The sequence below is a fragment of the Medicago truncatula genome, chromosome 1 (genome assembly GCF_003473485.1).
Source record: "Medicago truncatula cultivar Jemalong A17 chromosome 1, MtrunA17r5.0-ANR, whole genome shotgun sequence".
NCBI lineage: Eukaryota > Viridiplantae > Streptophyta > Magnoliopsida > Fabales > Fabaceae > Medicago > Medicago truncatula.
The window spans coordinates 39243229-39266412 of record NC_053042.1 but is presented as its reverse complement, the minus strand read 5'-3'; the positions used below and the strand labels follow the sequence as shown (position 1 = coordinate 39266412).

General features: G+C 30.5%; 2 protein-coding genes across 2 annotated transcripts; both read left to right on the top strand.

Moving 5' to 3' along the window:
- The first annotated feature begins 7375 nt into the window (after positions 1-7375).
- On the top strand, positions 7376-9873 carry LOC11411580 (GDSL esterase/lipase At5g33370). Its single transcript, XM_039829016.1, has 5 exons — positions 7376-7700; positions 7856-7983; positions 8590-8832; positions 9087-9339; positions 9452-9873. Exons 1-5 carry the CDS (start codon positions 7451-7453, stop codon positions 9682-9684), a joined length of 1107 nt encoding a protein of 368 aa, XP_039684950.1. The 5' UTR covers positions 7376-7450; the 3' UTR covers positions 9685-9873.
- A 3186-nt stretch (positions 9874-13059) lies between these two features.
- On the top strand, positions 13060-21536 carry LOC11425080 (GDSL esterase/lipase At5g33370). Its single transcript, XM_003590864.4, has 5 exons — positions 13060-13347; positions 13505-13632; positions 15064-15306; positions 20626-20881; positions 21214-21536. The coding sequence occupies exons 1-5, from the start codon at positions 13101-13103 to the stop codon at positions 21444-21446; spliced, it is 1107 nt and encodes a 368-aa protein (XP_003590912.3). The 5' UTR covers positions 13060-13100; the 3' UTR covers positions 21447-21536.
- Positions 21537-23184: the final 1648 nt, after the last annotated feature.

Below are 23184 nucleotides of genomic sequence, written 5' to 3'. Positions count from 1 at the left end.
TATTTTATATTATATAGTCAAGCTTTTAGTTCATGAAGTCTCATTTTGTTTGTGCTGATTTGTCTCAGGAATGTTCACTAACAACTAACCATTAATTAATATGGCCATTTCAAAAATATAATGTTGAGTATGTGTTGTTATAATGTTGTTAGGGATAATAGGTCTCAAATGAGATAAATCTCACTCTTAATTTTTTAACCATTCGTACTTTTTTCTTTCCTTCGTCCATTAAAGATCTTGCGAGGATGAAGGATCCTCTAAATGTCTTGTTCTATATATATATAGCTATATTTTGAAAATGTTATGGAGTGTGGAACGATTTTTTTTTTTTTTTTGGTTACAGAACGAATATTTTGGCCTAATTAGTAATTAATATCACACCATTAATTTTCGGTGGCAAATCTTACCCAAAATATTTGGAGAGCGATAATAATAACTTTTTTTTTTTTTTTGAAGAGGCGATAATACTAACATATTATAATTGAAACTCGTAAAAATCATATACAAATCTTGGAAAAAAAAAGTCATGTACAAATAAATCACTTAATTTCCACTAATTCCATAGGATTTTTTTTAATAAATCCATAGGATTTTTTTTAGTGAAAGCGCATATATTTTATGTTTGAAATGAATCTCATATTCTCATGAACTGATTTCTTAAACCGCATATATCTACGTAGATGGAAGAACCGTTGTTCATTTGACATTATACACGATCTATAAAGTGTATTGTTTATGAGCAACTATCTATCACTTACATTATTATATATTTGGTTCATGTCATAGAAATAAACTACCTAAAGTTTAAGTTTTTTTTTTTTTGGTAAATTTCTTATATATATATTATTTAATTTTTTTAAGCGGAGGCCATGGCATTTATGGACTTCCAAACAGATCTGCCACTCACTATTATGGTCAGAGAGATCAATGAAGAGACATAAGGATTATCTCTATTTCAAAATTATAGCAATAAAATTATGATCATAGAGAGATCAATGAAGAGACATAAGGATTATCTATTGACGGACTTCTCATTTTAGATGCTTAAATATGTTCAGTATATACAGATTATTCTTTTATAATTTTTTAATATTAGTATTCAATAAGGTAAAAGCATGTTCCCCTAAAAAAAAAGGGAAAAACGTGTTAGTACGACATATTGAACGATGAAAATTGATGAATTAATCTTGTTAAGATTAAGATGTGCTTCAAATTGTAATTTAGTTTGACTTTTATTTATTTTAAAAAAATGCAATACCGATATCCCCATGCAGGGGTGACCCTAAAGGTGGACGGGAGAGAAGTGGCAGTTGAGGACACCATTTTTTTAGTGGCATCAAAATTACTATTTTTATTTGGGTTAATGGTGCTTTACCCCCTGTAATATAGGTCATTTTTGGTTTTCCTCCCTGTAAAATATTTTTTTTGATTTACCCCCTGTAAATTTTTTATTTTTGGAATACCCCCTAATAGGTCATAAAAAAACGAAAAATTCTGCAAAAAAAAAATAAATTCGTTTTTTTATGACCTATTAGGGGGTATTAAATTTTTTTTTTTTTACAGGGGGTAAATCAAAAAAAATATTTTACAGGGGGGAAAATAAAAAATGACCTATATTACAGGGGGGTAAAGCACCATTAACCCTTTTTATTTAGTAGGCAATACTATATAATATATATATTTTTTTAATTATCTTTGATTAATTATATTGCAAATATATTTTTAGAGAACTTTTTTTTTTTGGTGAATTAAAATAAATCAAAAGAAAAAGAACAGAAAAGACACACTTAGTGTCAGGGCATCCCTAGACAGTTGATCTAAAAGCTCATAAGGCAGATAGGATCATGTAGTGACATCCATAACAGAAAGAATTTATGTATTTTGCCAACCAATCAGCACTGAGATTAACTTCTCGAAATATATGATGCAAGACCAAATCAGGAGCATGGTCGATCAAATTGGTAATCCTTAGCAATAACGAATTATATTCATGAAACTCTAACTCTAACTATTTTTAGAGAACTTTGATTATAAATGAAACTTTTGCAACAAAAATGTAAGTAGAAATATATTAGAATAATTAAAATGACACAATTTGATTGTTTCTCCTAGGGCACAAAAAATCTAAGGACGACACAGTCCCCATGACCAGTCATGATTACTTTCTTCGCACCATATAACAAAGCTTATTTAATAGAGTAAATTTCACTCTCGTCCTTTAAAAGAAGCTTGAATTACACTCATATCTCCTCTTATCTTAAAATATACATTTTCCTTCTTTGAAAAGTAAAACTTACACTCCCCTTTCCCTATGAAATGTTTGAATTACAACTTCTTCCTTAATAATTAAATATACACCACACTTTAACCAATTTTAACATAAATAAATATTTTTATGATATATACTATTTTTGAACCACCATTTAAAAAAAAATATTCATTTCTTTATGATTTAAATGTCAAGGATAATTAAATTTATATATTATTTTGTTATTAATTTTATAATTTAGAGTATAAAATTCACTTTTAAATAACATTACTTTTTGACTTTAGTAATTTTTCATATATTTTAATCAAGAGTTCGACCAAAAGGTAAGTAAAGTCTGATAAAAAATTGTTCCATCCAAAAATCAAACTAAGATTCTTTTGAGCAATTAGTAATTAATGGAGTTCATTAAACATTTAAGCCAAAATAATTGGTTGTCTATCAACAACGTTATATTGTTACATTTCAACAAATATCATTTATTTAAGGCTTAAATAAGTAAAAGGTCCCGATAAGTTGGCGCGTTTTTGGTTTTAGTCCCTGTAAGTTTTTTTCTTGCGAAACAACCTTGTAATTTCCAGACGTTTTGGAACTCGTCCATGCCGTCAGGTTCCGTGAAAAAAAAAAATACATTGCTGGCTAACGGACGCCTACGTGACACATGCTGATATGGTAACAGTTGCCAACTGGGTTAAGTAGAGGGACTAAAACCAAATACATATTTTTACATAGGGATGTAATTAAAAAAAACGTAAACATCAATTTTTAAAAACCACTATTTCCTTCTTTTTCCTCTATGATCTTTCTTTCTTCTTCCTCTCTCAGAGTTAAAACATAAACCATACCAAATTGGCTTAAAAAAGAAAAAAAGAAAGTAAAACCACACTTATTGTTGTCATATAATTTCCTAGTGGCTTCTCATTCTCTTTGTCCCTCTGTGCTTTGCTTTCTTCACTCCTTGCCCCTTCAAAATCCCTTGGCCCAAGTGACACTCAAAGTAAGAACAGAGGGACCATGAATTGAACATGAATGAAAGTTGCATGTGTGCAAGTAATCATTTGCTTTCATTTGTGATTTTAAGTAATGATCAATTGATAGACAAAAAGCAACGCCTCTTATTTTTTGACAGTATCACATATCAGCTCTATGAAAGCAATACCTCTTATTTTCCTCATATCGTTTCTGTCACTCCTTACTGACATAACTGGAATGGAAATTTTGAACGCAACATAAAGAAAAAAGAATGAAAATCAAATTACCACAACACTTCATATTACAAGTTTACATTATAGTATTATTAAACACTATTCTCAAGAGGAAGTAATGCAGTTTTTTATACCCTATAATAACGAAATGGAAAGAAAGATCTTCGACCCCTCTGCTATTACAATCTTCATGGTAACAATCCTCATTTTGATTCCTATTATTATGTTGGATGATGTCTTGAACATCCACATCAATACACTCATCACCCATTATGGAACCACGGTGGCACTTCCATGGTTTCAACTGCACCACCTTCATCTCCTCCTCCATCTTCCTAGTTGAAGAGTGAGTTGTACTCATTGATTTTAGTCTTTCCCTTGACTCATTTTGCTCTTTCTTTCTTCTTCAAATCCTGTGTCTAGGGCACAGGTTGCGGGAGGAACTTGGGGACCAAACAAGGCTGCTACATGTGTCTAGGACAAATGATAAGGTTTGTGGTGGTGTTCCAAACTTGAGGTTTATTGAATAACCACCATAGCTTTTGGAGAAAATTTGTATGTTCGAGGAAGAGGATTTGGATTTGTTGTGATTTGATTTTGGGGTTTTTGAGGTGGTGTGCTCTTGTTAGAGAAGATAGCAGCGGTTTTGAGAGAGTTAAAGAGATTTGAGGATGGGCATGGAAGGATTGAAGAAGAAGAAAGAAAGATCAGAGAGGAAGAAGAAGGAAAGAGTGTGGTTTTTAAAATTCAAAAATTGATGATTACATTTTTTAATTACATCCCTATGTAAAAATACGTTTTTGCTTTTAGTCTCTCTAATTAAACCAGTTGCCATATCAGCAAATGTCATGTAGGTGTCCGTTATCCAGCATTGCATTTTTTTCACGGAACTTGATGGCAAGGACGAGTTCCAAAACGTTTTGTAATTACGAGGGCTGTTTCGCAAGGAAAAAACTTGCATGGACTAAAACCAAAAACGCGCCAACTTACAGGTACCTTTTACTTATTTAAGCTTTATTTAATTCAATTTATCAAGTGAAGCTACTCAAGTTGAGAGACTCAAAAAAAAGTGAAGAGAGAAAGAGTCTTTCCTAGCTACCACTATAACCACTCAAATTTTTCATTCTATAATTGAGATTCGAATCCAACTCATCCATTTGTGTGTTGAGTTTCATTTTTTAATGGTTATTATCATTTCGTTTATCTTTCAACAAAAAGCTAATATTATAATAAAAGCTAGGGAAATGATAGTTTTCGTGAAAGATAGTATCGTGGAAATTTTCCGACCGTATAATTGCTAAATACCTTTTCTAAATTATATCCATTACCTTCCTTGATTTTCGGCCGAAAGAATTTTAATTGGCTAAAATCTGTTTGTGATAAATTCTTGATAAAATCTATCGCGATCAATAGCAACACTCATAATAAAAATATTTCTTTCCTTTTTCATCCACACTAAGGAGGGGTTGTTGTTAGGTTATTTTTTTTTACATGAAATCGCATCTCTAAATTATTATTTTTCCTTTTTATTTAAATAAATGTTTTTCATGTATATTAAGTTCTCTCTTGTTATTTCGTCGTCGTTTTAGTGCGATATTGTTTTGTTCAAATCTACAAACCACATTCGATCTAATGTAAATTCAATCGTTGAGTTTGACGTCGTCAACAATTTAGATGCAGAAACATAAGTATTTCGAACACTTTAATTTTGTTATATTAGTAGGTTTTGTCATACTTGTAAGCATTTTATTGTTATATGCTGTTAACCTGAGTATTGTGAGTTTGTTCATAAATTTATCGTTAAAAAGAAATAACACTTATTTGGACACATTGTGTTAACCGCGCGCCTAAATGTAACTCAACTCAGTATTCTCTTTGACTTTACTTACACGATGGTGTGACCACTCTTTTCTTTTGAAATGTCACACTTATTACGATACAGATTAACCTGCAAAGGGGTGGATACTCTAAATTTTGAATCAACCCAACGTTTAATTATTGTATTAAATTGTCAGTTTATATGAAACAGTGACCACAAAATGATTATGCATTGTAATAATTAATGTAGACACAAAATGCTGCATATATCTTCACTGGACTTCTCTGATTTCTTACGGCCAAGACAGATGGATATAAATAGTTCAATCATGAGCTACGAATTTCAATAATATATATTAATGATAAGGCTTTGTATTAACTATTAATCATAGACTTTTAAATGTTAGAGTACTTACAAGCAGGGTTCAGTGGCCCATTTGATGATCCCCCAACATCCAACTGTTAGATATGAACATTTAGGTGAAAAAAATAAAAAATAGAATAAGAAAGGTTTTTCAGATAATTGATTTTGCTAAGATTCTATCAACATTTTAGTTGATGGTGGTTTTGCATGGTCTTTTTTGGAAAGATTCTGCTTTTTAAGTGACAACATACTTTAACTAAAAGAAAGAAAGAGCAGAAGGTGAAAGATTAATTCAGTAAAAATGGAGGGGGGCTCCTCTGACCAACCCTTCACCTTCTTTATGTTGATCACATGCACATCCATGCATTTCCCTATTGGTCCCTCCATCATGCATATTGCGTAGTAGTCGGGTAGATAGCTACTCCCTCCGTCCCAAATTGTATGTCGCTTTGAAGAAAAAAAATTGTCCCAAATTATATGTCGCTTTACAATACCAATGAAATATTAATGTTACTTTTCCTATTATATCCTTAATTATTAATTACTCTCTCTTCTTTCAATTATTTCATTTATCTTTTCCATACCATTTATTAGGGATAATTTTGTAAAACAACTCATAATTTCTCTTCCCCACACAATATTAATTACATTTCTTAATACGTGTGAAATGGCCAAAACGTCATACAATTTGGGACGGAGGAGTAGTATTTACTAGTTCAAAAGAGTGGGCACTTGATCATTAATTAGATATATATTTTTCTTCAATAATTAACAAATTTAAAACTTTTTTTTAACTAGTTCTGTTGATCTCGAAACAGTTGATTCTCCCAAACAATCAGGGGCCTCCTCTAGCTTGTTTTACCTCCAACTTTTATATCCATAAATTTTCGGGTTAAAAAACGTGAGTATTTTTGGGGTTAAAAAACGTGTGTATTTCCATTAGTATTTTATTCGTCCCTGTGAACATAGTTTAGTTGGGACATTGTAGTATATAAGGACCGAGATTTGAACATCGGATTCTCCACCTATTCATCTTATAAGCGTGAATTTCTAGCCACTCGACTATTTGACCAAAAAATAAAAAACTCATATCATTGTTTTTACGGATGTGGATCCTCTCTAGCCTTTTTAGTTCGGCCATCTCTCCTTTTTCAATCCAACTGTTGATTGAAACATGAGAGAGAGAGATAGAGAGAGAGAGAGTTAGTAAATGATTAGGTTAAGGTAGGATAGACAGCATGAGAGGATCCAAACCCTTGTTTTTACCATGTTATATATTTTCTTTGACAAATTTGCCGTATTATACATATAGGCCTAGTGCTAGTAATTAGTATTACAATTTTTACCTTGTACCAACTTACCAGTTGTATCTTGCTGTTGTTGTATACTCAAGTTCCACTCAGCTTTAAATTAATTGTTTTACCTCATTTCAAGATTATCACATATATATATATATATATATATTACAATGGAGGTTGGCGCACAGACCCCCAATGTTCTGCTCCTTTAATACGAAGGATTATATCATCTTGGAATCTAAGGAAAATGTGACACATTTGCTGAAACAAGGAACTTGAGCAATTACTTTGTTACTTGATTTGGCGATTGATTTAAACTTGGAAGATGGTAGAAGAATCAATATGACATTTATGAATGCGGTAAAATGTTGTAGACTTGTAGTGAGTGGTCTTTCAATTTATATATATGTATATATATAGACATTACATTTTCCAAACTATCACTTACTCACCATAACATATAGCACACAAGTTTCACTTCACTTATTCATACTTAGCTATGACAAGTTCTTTAGTGTTTAGTTTTAGTTGTTTAATGTTGATAACAAATTTGTTTGTGGCCTTTGATTTTGCTCATGCTCAACCAACAAGAGCTTTTTTCGTTTTTGGTGATTCAATAGCAGATAATGGCAACAATCATTTCCTATTAACCACTGCTCGTGCTGATACTCCCCCATATGGCATTGATTTCCCTACGCACAAACCTACTGGACGTTTCTCTAATGGCCTAAACATTCCTGATATAATCAGTATGAGTTTAATTTGTTATTAGCTTAATTACTAGCTAGTGAAAATAGTATATGTAATTTACTTGCTTAACAATGTTGAATCGTTTGGTTCTAGTTCTCATTTGCATGCATTGCATAAAGTAGGGTTTTGATATTGTGAAATTGTTAAATTGCAGGTGAGAGACTTGGTTTAGAACCAACTCTTCCTTATTTGAGTCCCTTGCTAATTGGCGAAAAACTTTTAGTTGGTGCCAATTTTGCATCCGCGGGTATTGGAATTCTCAATGATACTGGATTTCAATTTGTAAGTTAATTAGTTTTTTTTTTATTTATTGAAGGAGTTTGTAAGTTAATTAGTTGTTGATGTTATTAAATGTTAGTGGTTAGTTTGTGCGATATCAATAAGACTCCAAACACCCTTTTTAATGCTCCCTCGATGTTCATACGCCTACAAATTCGGGGACATTTTTATAATGTATTTTGAGTCCTTTAAACTACCCCCTCCGTCCCTTTTTATAAGAGTAGTTGACGAAAAAGTTTTGTCCTTAGATATAAGATTATATACAAATTTTTAGATGCATTGATTACTCTTTTTCCTAACATGCCCTTTATTAATATAAATTTGTCTTGGTATATGAAAAGTTTTTTTGAAGGACTTGGTACATGAAAAGTTAACATTAAATCTATATTTAATTAAGGGTAATCTAGTAATGGTCACAGACATTTGAGACAACTTTATTACTCCATCAACTTTTCTTAATAGCCGTTATTTTTATAAACTACTCCTGTAAAAAGGGACGGAAGGAATATATGTTAAGTAAATTTGTAGTCCATAAAGAATGCATGGTTGTTTCTTTATTCACACAACTGAAGCTGACAATAGGTTGTAAATTAAATAATTGTTTGGCAGCTAGACATCATACACATTGATAAGCAATTGAAGTTGTTCGATCATTACCAGCAAAGGTTGAGTGCACATATTGGTGCAGAGGAAGCTAAGAAACTAGTCCACAAAGCAATTGTACTCATCGTTCTTGGAGGCAACGATTTTGTCAACAATTATTATTTGGTCCCATTTTCAGCAAGATCTCGCCAATTTTCTCTTCCAGATTACGTGACCTATCTCATATCTGAGTACAAAAAAGTTCTAAAGGTAATTATTATATGTTCATTACTCGTAATGGTCAAGAATTTGAGATTCACATTGGAAAAATACAACTCCCATGTTGGCAAAACATTAGTCAAATAAAACATGGAGTATAAAGCTTAGATAACACTCTTCTTAGCGATGAAACTCAAACACATTCGTGTAGTAAAGTTAAGAATTGCAAATTCGAAGTCGCATAACATCATAATAAATTAAATTACTATTTGATTCTTCCGATGATGTTTAATTAATGGGTGCAGAAACTTTATGATTTGGGAGGTCGTAAGGTTCTTGTAACGGGCACGGGACCAATGGGGTGTGTACCTGCAGAGTTAGCTTTGAGAAGTAGAAATGGTGATTGTGATGTGGAACTCGTGAGAGCTGCCTCCTTATATAATCCACAACTTGTCGAAATGATCAAAGAACTCAACACAGAGATTGGTTCTGATGTCTTCATTGCTGCTAATGCACGTCAAATGCACATGGATTTTATTACCAACCCTCAAGCTTTTGGTATGTGCACTAAACTTCAATTTTTTCAATTTTTCTGTTAATTTTGTAGTAAAAAAACATAATTTAGAAACCCTATATCTAATATAGTAATTTTGAAAATTTAAATCAACAGGATTTGTTACATCAAAGATAGCTTGTTGTGGACAAGGCCCTTACAATGGGATTGGACTATGCACACCCCTTTCAAACTTGTGCCAAAATCGAGACCTTTATGCATTTTGGGATCCATTCCATCCATCTGAAAAAGCTAGCAGAATCATAGTGCAACAGATCTTGACTGGCTCCAATGAGTATATGTACCCTATGAATCTAAGCACTGTTCTCGCCATGGATCCCATAGTTTGATTCATGCATTGCACTATTAGTTTTTTAGACATTTCTCTCAGGGATATTACCATGTATCTTATTCTATGTATTTTGACTCCTTAGTCCCCTAGCTAGTGTTATTTGTGGTACAAAACGCATGGCTTGTATCTCATAAATTGCAATTGCTCTATTGCCAATAATAAAATGTTGTATTCTTTAGTGTGTGAAGACATATGGTGTGTAGCCCAAATTCACATGACAAGAAACTTTAGTGGGCTGATTAGTGCTAAATAAAATAATCATTAAAAGTTTAATTTTCTTCATTTTAATATGTAATTTTCGATTTTATTTTTGGATGGATTTTTAGATGATCTTTTATATTCTCTTAGGCTCTCTAAATGCTTCAAAGTAATGGTTAGGGGTATTCAAAACTGAACCAGTGCAATAGAAAAACCGCAAACCAATCCAAACCGAAATCGCAAAAAACCACATTTGGTTCGAATGTATTCAGATCATTTTTTTACTCAACCGCATGGTTTTGTTTGGTTTGCGGTTTTTATTTTACCAACCTAACCAAACCAAACTGCCAACATAAGAAAAACATTAATTAAACATATGCCATCTTGACCAATACTTATAGAAACTCAATGGAAACTTTTATAAAATGACATATTTTTTCCTATTAAAAAGTTTCTTATTTGCTCTTTAATTCAAAAGTGTATTCATATGCTACTTGAACTTTTAGTGAATGTTAAAATATTAGACTTTTGTATTTCTTATAAAATATGATTACTTTTTGTTCACGTTTTAAATTTTGTCTTTGTAGTTGGGAATTTTTTATTTGAAAATGAAATTGTAATGTTGGATAAAATCTAAAACATTGTTGAAAATATATTTATAACTTGATTTTAATGTTGGGAAAAATTTATTGTCTCATAAAAACCGCATCAACTGATCCAAACCAAACCGGATTAGTTTGGTTTTGTTTGGTTCGGATTTTATTTTAAAAGTCAAACAAACCAAACTATACCGCATGCTTTTTAATCTTACGGTTCGAATAACTTTTAACCCTAAAATTGAACCAAACTGTACCACGAACACCCCTAATTATAGTGGCTAGTGGGAATTTTAATATGTTAGTGTCTTTTTTTTCTAGGTAATAACCATGCATTTATCAATGTATGTGGTAAATGCATGGTAATGGAAATTTATTTCTAGTATTTCAAGCCTAGACTATAAATGCTCGTGTACTTCTCAAATGACACTTTGAAGATTAATCAATTTGAGCTTTCAATATTGTGAGAACTTTTTCTTTGTTCTTGGTCCAAGAACTTTTATAGTGTTGGTTCTAACGGTAAGTCGTGGTTATGGTCGCACTTTGTTTGATAATTTTGATTCTACCGATAGGTCGTATTTAGGGTCAAGTTTCTTGCCTGTTTTCAAGATGTTCCTAATCGATCACTTATCAGTTGGTATCAGAGCGACTAGGACCGATTTAAAATACTAAAAAATTATTAAATTAATTTAGAAATAAGAAAAAGGAATAAAAAAATCTGAAAATATAAACTTTTTTCTTGATTTGTTTAAAACTATAGATTTTTAAATTAATTTTAATATGATTAATAATTTGTTATTTTAATAAAAATAAAAAAATTAAAATTCCACCACCACCTGCAAAACACTGGAGAACCACCACGGTCACCGAAGCTCCGCCGCCGGACCACCATATCTCAATTGTGACTCGTCGGAATTTGATCGGAGCTCTGTCGTGAATCACCAGAGCTCTGCAGTGGCCAACGTCGACGGCGGCCCTTTGACCACCGACTGCCACCCCATTAATTATTATTTAATGATTAACATCAAATATTTCTGATCTATTAGTTTAATTGGCCTTATGCCAAAAAAAAAGTCAATGGGGTAAACAAAAAATCAGTATTTACACTGAATTCATGGAAAAATAAATAATACATATTAATTTCGACAAAAAAAAGTAATGGACATTAATATATAGATCGGATGGATATTCATCCATTAATAATTTAAGGGTTAAATATGTTTTTAGTCCCTATAAATATATCAACTTTTTCGTTTTAGTCCCTCTAAAATTTTCCTTCAACTTTTAGTCCCTATAAAATTTTCAATCGCTACTTATAGTCCCTATTTTTAAGTTAATTTTAGTATTTTTTTTTAATGAAATTGTGCAGAAATGTGTAGCATATTGTAAAAATATTTCCCAAAAAAAATTAGAATTTTTTAACAAAACATAAATTTAATATGAATTTTTAACCATAAAAAATATAAAAATTCATATTAAATTCATGTTTTGTTGAAAAATTCTAAATTTTTTTAGGAGAGATTCTTATAATATTATAAATTTCTGCAAACTTTTATTCAAAAATGTGAATTCTACATATGAGTTTAATTTAAAAGAGGGAGCAAAAGTGAAGATGGAAAATTTTTGGAGGACTAAAAATTAAAGGAAAATTTTAGAGGGACTAAAACGAAAAGTTGGTATATTTATAGAGACCAAAAACATATTTAACCCATAATTTAATAATGGATGAATCAAATTAATTTAATATTTGATGGATTTGATTGGATGATTTTTTTTTAAAAAAAAGTTAGTGAAATTTTAATGATTTCATTGATTTTTATTTATTTATTTATTAGGATCCAAATTCACATCCATTCAATTCTTCCATTTTATCATTCCTACTATTATTCGCGAGATTAATATATATGATACCGGAAAGTAACATTTAACTAGACATTGTTCCAAATCAATCAGATCTTTCTTGACCATACAACCATGTTGAATATTAATGTCATCTTGTTCATATCAAGATTAGTTACTTCATGTTTTCTTTCTTTCTTTTTTTCCCTTAACTCTTTCCAAGCCTTTTACGGTTTTTGCATTAAAGAAGGATGTGACATATGTCATATCTGAATTCATAAAAATTCTCAAGGTAATACTATTACTTTCCATTATATACTACTTTGAAGCATGTGCCATGTATAGTTCAATTGTCAAGAATTTATGATTCCCATCGGAGAATTTAGTAAAAATACAATTAAAGTAGCCTCTAAGTTTTTAGGGAAACTTGAAGGATAAGAGCTGAGTGTCTTTGGATGAGAATTTTGGGTTGGGAAACAAACAAAATATGAAGAGTGAAGAGAAACAATCACACAAAGAATTATTTATATAATTTGGTTTAAATTGACTTACTTTGAGTAAGAGAGAAATACAAAATTATTACAAGAAATTATTTTCAACAAGCTTTCAATAACAAACCTAATCTCTATTCATTTCATTTTTATTATTTATAAAATAATGTAGACTTGTAGTAGTCTTTCAAATTGTGTATATATATACACACACATAACATTTCCAAACTATCACTCACCACAGCATATAACACAAAAAGTTCCACTTCACTTATTTTCGTAACTTATCCATGGCTAGTTCTGTAGTGTTTAGGTGTTGTTTAATAGTGATAACAAATTTGTTTATGGCCTTTGATTTTGCTCATGCTCAACCAACAAGAGCTTTTTTCGTTTTTGGTGATTCACTAGCAGATAATGGCAACAATCATTTATTATTTACCACATTACGTGCTGATTTTCCCCCATATGGAATTGATTACCCTACACACAAACCCACCGGACGTTTCTCTAATGGCCTAAATATTCCTGACATAATCAGTATGTGTTTAACTTGTTCTTAACTTAAATACAAGCTAGTGAAAATAGTGCATGTAATTTACTTGCTTAACAATGACAAATTGTTTTGGTTATAGTCTCTAATGTGCATGCATTGCTTAAAGATGAGATTTGCTTTTATGAAATGGTTAAATTGCAGGTGAGCAACTTGGTTTAGAACAGACTCTCCCTTATTTGAGTCCCTTGCTACTTGGTGAAAAACTTTTAGTTGGTGCCAATTTTGCTTCTGCGGGCGTTGGAATTCTTAATGATACAGGAATTCAATTTGTAAGTTTAGTTAGTTGTTATTGTTATAAATATGACTGGTTAGTTTTGTTATAGGATGACGAAATTGCTAGTGACGTGAATCAAACTTTGATCATCCTTTTCAATATTCCCTCGGTGTCTCAAGAGGCGGATCCATGACTATTTTTTGTGTGATTAAAAATAATAGTGTCAAAACAATTGTCCAATTAAATTAAATACTATGGGGACGTTTGTTTCGGTGACACACAAATTATACCCAGGAATAACTTACCCGAAAATAAAAATATGAAAATTCCATTCCTGGATATATTTTTATTTAAAAAGTGTTTGACAAATAAGTTGGCATTCCTGAAAAAATTGGAAGTTACATTTTTTTTAAAAAAAAATCTATGTAGGAAGAACCTGGGAGAAAGACAGGTCTAGTGGTAAATGTAATTACCTTTGTAAGTGCTCTTTGAGCCCGAAGTTCTTCCCTGCCTTGGACTGGGGCACCATCCCCTCACCTCACCCTAAAATTTTTGTAACCAGAAAAAAAAATATGTAGGATTTCATGGGAATGCACATTCCCACTTTCTCACATGGGAATAAAGGAAGGTACTTCATTCCCAGGAACGTCTATACTCAGGAATATATTTTCAAAACCTTATAACAAACATGGGTATAATCATTCTCTAGCCATGTATTTCCAAGAATGTCATCTTTAAACTTGAAACAAACACCCTCTATATATTAATTCATTCAAATTGTGAACAAATCTTCTCTCCTTCTACTGTCCAGATCCTCTCGTCTCCCACGATTCTATCTGAATCCTATTTGTTTTAGGAAAAATCTTTTTTAAATTTTAAATGTTTTTGCGGAAAATCTACTGGTTGGCTATATCCATATTATGCTTAACGGTGGATCCGTCCCTAAGTATCCCCACAATGGGCTACAAATTTGGGGGCTTTTTTATAATGTATTTTGAGTCCTTTAAATTTATGTGTTAAATAATTTTATACTAGATAAAGAGTGCATGATTGTTTCTTTATGGATTATTCTTACATGATCATGAGAATAAATATAAATTACTTACACATACTCACAAAATGTTAACTTTACTTTTAATCTTTTAATTATTTTAGAAAGAACGATTGAAAAAGTATTTCAATATTAAATCATGCTAACTAGTGCTTTCACAACACTAGTTAAGGAACAAAAAGAAATATTTTACATTGAAAAAACATTTTTTTAAACTCTTAAGAGTTTGACTATACATCTTTTAAAAAAGTTTTATCATATTTAATTCCTTAGCTAGTTTTCTAGAGACACTGATTAATATTTTTCTTTAATATTTTGCTTTCATGTAAGTGTGTCTAAAACTTCTGCCCATAGTTTGAGTATGGAAGGCTCGCTTGTTTCTTTATTCACAACTAAAGCTGACAATTAGTTGTAAATTAAATAATTTTTTGGCAGCTGCAAATCTTACACATTCACAAGCAATTGAAGTTATTCGAACAATACCAGCGAAGGTTGAGAGCACATATTGGTGCAGAGGAAGCTAAGAAACTAGTCAACAAAGCACTTGTACTCATCATTATTGGAGGCAACGATTTTGTTAACAATTATTATTGGGCCCCATTTTCAGCAAGATCTCGCCAATTTTCTCTTCCAGACTACGTGACATATGTCATATCTGAATTCAAAAATATTCTAAAGGTAATACTCCTTCTCTCCTAAATTATAAGACGTTTGTCATTTCACATGTAATTAATTTTGTATGTAAAAAATATTTTTAATTGTTTTATAAAATTATCCTTAATAAATGGTATTGAAAATATAAATTAAAGAATTGAAAGAAAAGAGAATGATAAACAATCAAGGATTTAATATAAAAAATAATATTAATGTTTCACTGATGTTGTAAAGTGACTTATAATTTATAAAAAAAAAAAATTTCAAAGCAACTTATAAGTTAAGACAGAGGGAGTATTGTTACCTCCCAATAAATATTATTTTGAAGCATGTGCCATGTATAGTTCAATTGTCAAGAATTTATAATTCACATTGGAGAATGTATCATTCACATCAGAAAAGTACAACTCCAATGTTGGCTAAAGATTAGCCTAGAGAGAATATATAAAGTTTGAGCATGGTCTTGTTAACAAGTGTATCCATAACACTCTTTAAAAATAATAAATAATAATTTTTAATAAAAAATATGTATCTAATGCATTGAAAATTGAAAGTTTAAACATTTGATTTTTAAGGAATAACTTTTTCATTTTATAAGTCAAGACTGACTTCTTTTTTTGAGAAGTCATGATTGACTTCTCTTAACTTTTTTTTATGTGTACATTAATTACAAATTGAAATCTTAACTAACTAATTAAAAAATGAGGTGTGTTATTTGAACATCCATATATGTGACAACTTTTGTGACAACCAAAATTTTATAAAGGAAATGAGGTAGTGACACAAAAATCAAAGCAATAGAGAGAGAAAGTAAAAAGACAATGTGAGTATGAGATAGAAAGTTGTCACAAAAGTTGTAAAAAATGATTGTTCAAATATCATTTCTCTTAAAAAATTTAAGGCTTAAATGCTACTCCCTCCGTCCCAAATCGTATGTCGTTTTGGAAAAAAAAATTGTCCCAAATTATATGTCGCTTTACAATACCAATGAAATATTAATGTTACTTTTCCTATTATATCCTTAACTATTAATTACTCTCTCTTCTTTCAATTATTTCATTTATCTTTTTTCCATACCATTTATTAAGGATAATTTTGTAAAACAACTCATAATTTCTCTTCCCTACACAATATTAATTATATTTCTTAATACGTGTGAAATGGCCGAAACGTCATACAATTTGGGACGGAGGGAGTATTTTGGTTCCTTAAGTATTTAATTGATATCGCTTTGATCCCTTAATTAATAAAAAGATTGTTTGAGTATTTAAGTTTTTTTTAGTCTCGTTTTGGTCCTTTCTGTTAGGTTTCCGTTATTGGCTCTGAGATTTTTTTTTACAAAAAAAAAAAAAAAAAATTTAAAAATATATATACATATTTAAAAATCCCAAAGTCAATGACAAAGTGACACGTGTCACTTTAAAAACATATATATATTTAAAAAATATATTTTGTTTTGTCAAAAAAATAAAAATATTATTAACGTTTTTTATATATTAAAAATATTATTTTTTTATAAAAAACTAAAAAGAAATTTGTAAAAAAAAAAAAAAATCTCAGAGCCAATGACAAAGTGACACGTGTCCACACTTAACGTTTTTTATAAACCTAACAGAAGGGACCAAAACGAGACTAAAAAAAAACTTAAAGTACTCAAACAAATTTTTTTTAATTAAGGGACCAAAGCGATACCAATTAAATATTTAAGGGACCAAAAGAGCATTTAAGCCAAAACTTAAATATCTAATACATATTAATTACTCCATCTCTCTCACAAAAAATGATTTATTTGTAAAAGAAATTGTCCCAAAATGAACAACTCATTTCATATTTCAATACAATACAGTCATCTGGTTTCAAATTATACATTTTAATTTATATTAATTGCATCACTTTCAATTCAATTCTTCTACTTTGCATTTATGATAACAGTGAATGTACTACTACTTTTTTTTTTTTTTTTAACAAATCAAAATGAGATATATATTGTTAACAAAAAGTCTTGCTCTCTAGCACAAGGAGTGCATTAAGAAGCAAAACAAAGTTACAACAAAATAACAACCTGTCCGGAACTACAAAAGAAGTGAAAAAGTAACCTCAGCCTATCCCTAAACAAACAAGGGGATGCTGCCACCATAAATGATAACCAAAAGGAAAGCACACATTTTTAGCTTTCAACCAACGAAGAGAATATAACTTAACCTTTTCCAAAAGATGTACCATCGTATTGGCTTTGTTCGCAAAAAGTCTTTGATTCCTTTCATTCCAAATAACCCAAATGCAACATAGCCAAATCAAATGTAGAAAAGATCGACGAGGAGCATAACCACCTGAAGAGTAAATAAATTGATGGAAATGATCCGTAACTTGATGAGGATCCACTGAATAAACACCAATCCAGGACTTTACAAGATGCCAAAGATTGCCAAAAAAATTACAATGAATTATTAAGTGATCTATAGTTTCTTGTTGACCACAACGTGAAATGCATAGTTGATTTTCATGAGAAATAACACCTCGACGCACCAAGTTGTCCTTTGTCGGCCATCTATTGCGGATGAGGCGCCAAGCACAAATAGAGACTTTTAAAGGGACATTCTTGTGTCATGGTGCAATCGAAGCGACATCATCAGCCTGTATCTCCTGCCTCACAAGCATTTGATACGCTCCACGAACTGTGAAACCAACTATTGTGTCTGGTCGCCAAAGCCACAAGCATTTACTAAAACACCCTTATTAATTGTAGTTAGTGGAGTAGTTAAGTTAGATGAAATTCAATAAATAAGGGTATAATAGTGAAAAAGACTAATAAATGTTTCATTGGTATTGTAAAGTGACAATTATTTTGAGAAAAAAATGCTAAAGAGACAATAATTGTGAGACGGAGGGAGTACTAATTTTACCATCAAAATCAACACAATTAATCATTTTCTTAATAATCGTGCATAAACGCTTAAACGACTACACCCTCCGGTCACTACTATAAGCAAAAATCCATTTTTTAGATACATTCAATTAATGATGTATGTGACATATTATAAAGACCACATGCATCATTAATTGAATATAGGGTTAAATATGTTTTTAGTCCCTATAAATATACCAACTTTTCGTTTTAGTCCCTCTAAAATTTTCCTTCAACTTTTAGTCCTTATAAAATTTTCAATCACTACTTTTGATCCTATTTTTAAGTTAATTTTTGTATTTTTAAATGAAATTGTGCAGAAATGTTAAAAATATTGTAAAAAAAATTCCCAAAAAAAACTAGAATTTTTTTAGCAAAACACAAATTAAATATGAATTTTTGACCTTCAAAAATATAAAAATTTATATTAAATTCATGTTTTGTTAAAAAATTCTAAATTTTTATGGGAGAGATTCTTATAATATTATGAATTTTTCTGGAAAATTTCATTAAAAAATATTAATTCTATATATGAGTTTACTTTAAAAGAGGGACCAAAAGTGAAGATGAAAAAATTTTAAGGGACTAAAAGTTGAAGGAAAATTTTAGAGGGATTAACGAAAAGTTGGTATATTTATAGGGACTAAAAACATATTTAACCTTTGAATGTATCTAAAAATTAGATTTTTATTTATATTAGTGATCGGAGGGTGTATTATTATAGAGGGAAAAAGTATAAAATCTTGTTTTCGATGAAAAAACTGCGTGTGGATCCTCAACAGCTAGCAAGTTTGCCATGGTATTTGCAGCCTAATATCAACCATTGAATTGACTTACTATTAGATTGGATTTAGAAACAATTGAAAAAAAAAAACTGAAAATGATTCCTCAATTATACCCAAGCCAATTTACTCATGTTGTTCCACTAGGTCTCTGAATGTATTAGTTTTCAGTTGTTCTCAATCTCGTTCTCAACATTTTTAAGGGTTTATTCCTTAAAAAAAAAAAAAAAAAACATTTTTAAGGGTTTATTTATCTCAAATCTCATTTTTAGGGCTTTATAAAACAACTTCATTGTTAGGTGCGTTCAGATTAATCGTAACACAAATTTTTGCTCTATGTGTTCCTCTTTTTATTATTTAAATCATGTTTTGACATTCATGTATTATATTGGTATAGTACTCATACTTATGTCGTCCCAAGTTATAAGCAAAAAAAAAAAAAACAAGAATTCATTTTCTTTGTCCAAAATTATAAGCAAAAAAGATCAACTTTTATCATATTTAATTATGTTGTTTCAAAAAATTATATTTTCCAAAGAAAAATTAAATTCAAAGTGCATTCAATTTGCTATCTCTATCATTTGATCAATAACCAATAACCAATTAAAATTGTTTTTACATCTTTCTATAAAATTTATTTCAACGATAACACAAGAAACTATGTTGCAAACTACTATGTTTTAGTTTTCTTAATAAGTGTTATTTTTTTTTTTTTTTTTTTGCTTCTAATATGGGACGGAGGGAATACATCATATACAAACTAATACTCCCTCTATCTCTATATGTAATGTAAGTCCCTTTTGCTTTTTTCATATTTCTTACTAAAAGTTGTTAGTGTAAGTAATGTATCTATTTTGTGTGTTAATATTATCAAATTGTCTTTTGTTTGTATGTGTATTAAATTTGACTTTTCATATTTTAAGACAAGTTAACAGTATTAATTAAAGGTATGTTTAGAAAATAATAATAATAAATGCATCTAGTAATTTGAAAATGGGTTTGCGTTTAGGGACAAAAATAAAGTCAAATGTGTGCTTAAATATAGAATTGGAAGAAGTACATCAATATCGTTAATATCTTGAGAAAGTAATAAAATAATATAATCACATATGTCTGAGTTATGTTGCTTTCAAATACTAACATGTGTTGTACTTGGAACACATCATCGAAATAAGAAGTGTATGTCGGGGTTACATCCATAATATATTTTATTATTTAAAAAAATGGTTAGGTTAACAAGTGCCCTAAGAAAATTGTTTAAGAAATCCATAATAAGAAATTATATCTTGAAAATATAAGTCAAACATATGTAAATGTCATAATTACACAATACCCCAAAGACACTTGTTAGCATTTTCCAATTTTATGTTTCTCTTTAAAAAACAACATTGATGTCATTTTTTTTGTGCTAATTTTTTTTTAATAATTTATAAATAATATAATAGATTTTTGTTGTTTGAAAAATACAAGAATTTTGCTAACATATGTGCACCTAGATTAATCCAATGGATGAGAATATGAGCTGCCGAGAATCCGAATCCAAAAAACTAATATTTTTTTCTTTCCTTAATTAATGTCTCAAGGACATTAGTTAGCATGACCGATTAAATTAATATTTGATTCTTATGAGGATGTTTAATTAACGTACGGGTGCAGAAATTTTATGATTTGGGAGGTCGTAATGTTCTTGTAATGGGCATGGGACCAATGGGATGTTGTATTCCTATAGAGTTACCTTTATGGAGTAATAACGGTGATTGTGATGTTGAACTCGTGAGTGCTGCCTCTTTATATGATCGACAATTTGTCGAAATGATCAAAGAACTCAACACAGAGATTGGTGCTGATGTCTTCATTGCTATTACTGCACATAAACTGTTCATGGATTTTGTTAACAACCCTCAAGCTTTTGGTATGTGCACTAAACCTCTATGTATCAATCTTTCTATTAATTTTGCAGTAAGAAATTAAATTTCAATTTACTGAGGTACTACTTAAGCTTAAAAAAAGCATAAATGAAAATTATTTAGAAAAACTATTTCATCACTTTCTGATTTATTTCTTTTATATAATTGTAACTAATTAAAAAAAATAGTCATTTAAGGTTTTCTCTACTTTGGATTGAAATATCATTCTATTACTCTAAATTTTTCTTTTTCAAAAATTTAAATCAACGGAATTTTTGTGTGGAATTAAAGGGTTTCATAATTATTTTCTAACTTACAACGAATTATTGGTGAACAGGATTTGTTACATCAAAGAAAGCTTGTTGTGAGTATGGCCCATACAATGGGATTAAATTATGCACACCTCTTGCAAACTTGTGCCAAAATCGAGACCTCTATGCATTTTGGGATTCAATCCATCCATCTGAAAAAGCTTGCAGAATCATAGTCCAACAAATCTTGAATGGCTCCAATGAGTATATGTACCCTATGAATCTTAGCACTGTTCTGGCCATGGATCCCATGGTTTGATTCATGCATTGTACTATTAGTTTTCTAGATATTTCTCTGAGGGATTAATTAAGTTACAATATGTCTACTAGTATGTGTTACCATATCTTATCTCTTCTCTTCTCTTATCTCTTATTAATAAAGCTTATTAGGTTAAGCGATTGCTTAACCCCAATCAACAAAGATTTCCCGTCCTTGCTATCATTAAATGCATGGTTATACATTGTGATCAATGACTGATTTAATGAGGGATAACAAAAGATTAGTGTTTGTTGAACGTGTTCCTATAGTTTTTCCTCCCATTATGAATCAGAGGGAGTGAAGACAGTGACAGAAGGTGAATGTTCAATACATAAAAGCAATTAGAGGGATTTCAAAAAAAATCATTGGAAGGTGATTGTCATGATCGTTGATGATCTAGATCGGCATTCATCGTAATATTCATTGATTTTGGATTGGATGTATTGATCTCTCTCTCCCATCTAATTATTTCTCTGATTTTTTTTTCTCCCTATATTTTCTTCACCTTTGCAGGTTTTCCTTTTCGGTTAGATTATGTTTACTGAGGGATGCATAACTTAACTGTAATATTGATGTAAAACAAGAGGACCCATCAACTATTGGTGTTGGAGAAAGCTTTAAATTGAGGGAAATAAAAAGACTAGATAGAAAAGTAACTCTCCCAATAGTTAGGTGCAAAAGATTTAATTAATCAATTTTGGTTTTGTGGTAGTTATGTCATGACAAATGTTTTGTATTGATTTTAATTTTGTACCTATTATTGTTGAGTGGTGATAGGTAAACCATCCTATATGGTATACCATCATTGTACACCCCCCATGTGGCAGGGCAATTTTGTCCATTAACAAAAAACAAGGGACAATTCTGTCCAAACACACAGTCTAGAGTCCCTCCTTCACACTATCTAACTAACCACCACCTCCGGTAACGCCGCAACCTTTTTCACTGTTCGTTCTCCTTCTCACATGCCTCGCAAAAAACATGAGTTGCTTCAGCAACCTTATGTTACCAATTCTCGCTAGAATAGATCTAAATACCAATTCTGTTTCCAATTCACCAATAACTATAAGATCTAAAATTCACCCTCTTGAACAGAAGCTTATCCCTTTACAAATTCACCTTCTTACAACCATAATCAATTTGTTGTTATCTCTCAGTTTTGAAACCATTGTTTTCATATTCAGATCTGGTGATGTTAATTGTTATTATGATGAAAGACAGTACCATCATAAGGTTGACCAAGCAACTAATAGTTTTTGAAACCATTGTTTTCACATTCAAATGTTTCAAGGAAGTGTGAAACACTGTAACGATGTGGTGGTGGCATAGTAAGGACAAAAGAAAAAAAGCGAAGAGAGAGAAGCAGGGGAAACAACGGTGGTGGCATACTGATTTTTCTTTTCCTTTTTCTTTGTTTTTTAATTACTCTTTACCATGTCAGCATTGATCAATTTTTAAAGGTTTAATTGCCAAATAATGAGTGGTACAAAGTGTGTACAACTTTAAAGGGTGTCCATGTAAATTTATCCATTATTATTTGAGCTTTTATTTTGGGAAATGATAAATCGACCACTCCAACTTGTACAGAGCTTGTACCACTTGCTGATGTGGCAAGTGTTAATTTTAAAAAATTGTTTTGGAATGACTTCGTAATAAAAAAAAAACAAAACATATGGCTCTCTTTCTCTCTCATGGAAGCTCCATCCACGCTTTCTTTCTCTTTCGGAACCTCAGAAAA

Bases quoted from the DNA above. Each gene is read 5' to 3' on its own strand.
- LOC11411580 (XM_039829016.1), top strand. From the start codon at position 7,451: ATGACAAGTTCTTTAGTGTTTAGTTTTAGTTGTTTAATGTTGATAACA. The intron at 7,984-8,589 runs GTAAGTTAATTA...ATTGTTTGGCAG, and splicing joins ATGATACTGGATTTCAATTT to CTAGACATCATACACATTGA. The intron at 9,340-9,451 runs GTATGTGCACTA...TTAAATCAACAG, and splicing joins TACCAACCCTCAAGCTTTTG to GATTTGTTACATCAAAGATA.
- LOC11425080 (XM_003590864.4), top strand. From the start codon at position 13,101: ATGGCTAGTTCTGTAGTGTTTAGGTGTTGTTTAATAGTGATAACAAAT. The intron at 13,633-15,063 runs GTAAGTTTAGTT...ATTTTTTGGCAG, and splicing joins ATGATACAGGAATTCAATTT to CTGCAAATCTTACACATTCA. The intron at 15,307-20,625 runs GTAATACTCCTT...GTACGGGTGCAG, and splicing joins AATTCAAAAATATTCTAAAG to AAATTTTATGATTTGGGAGG.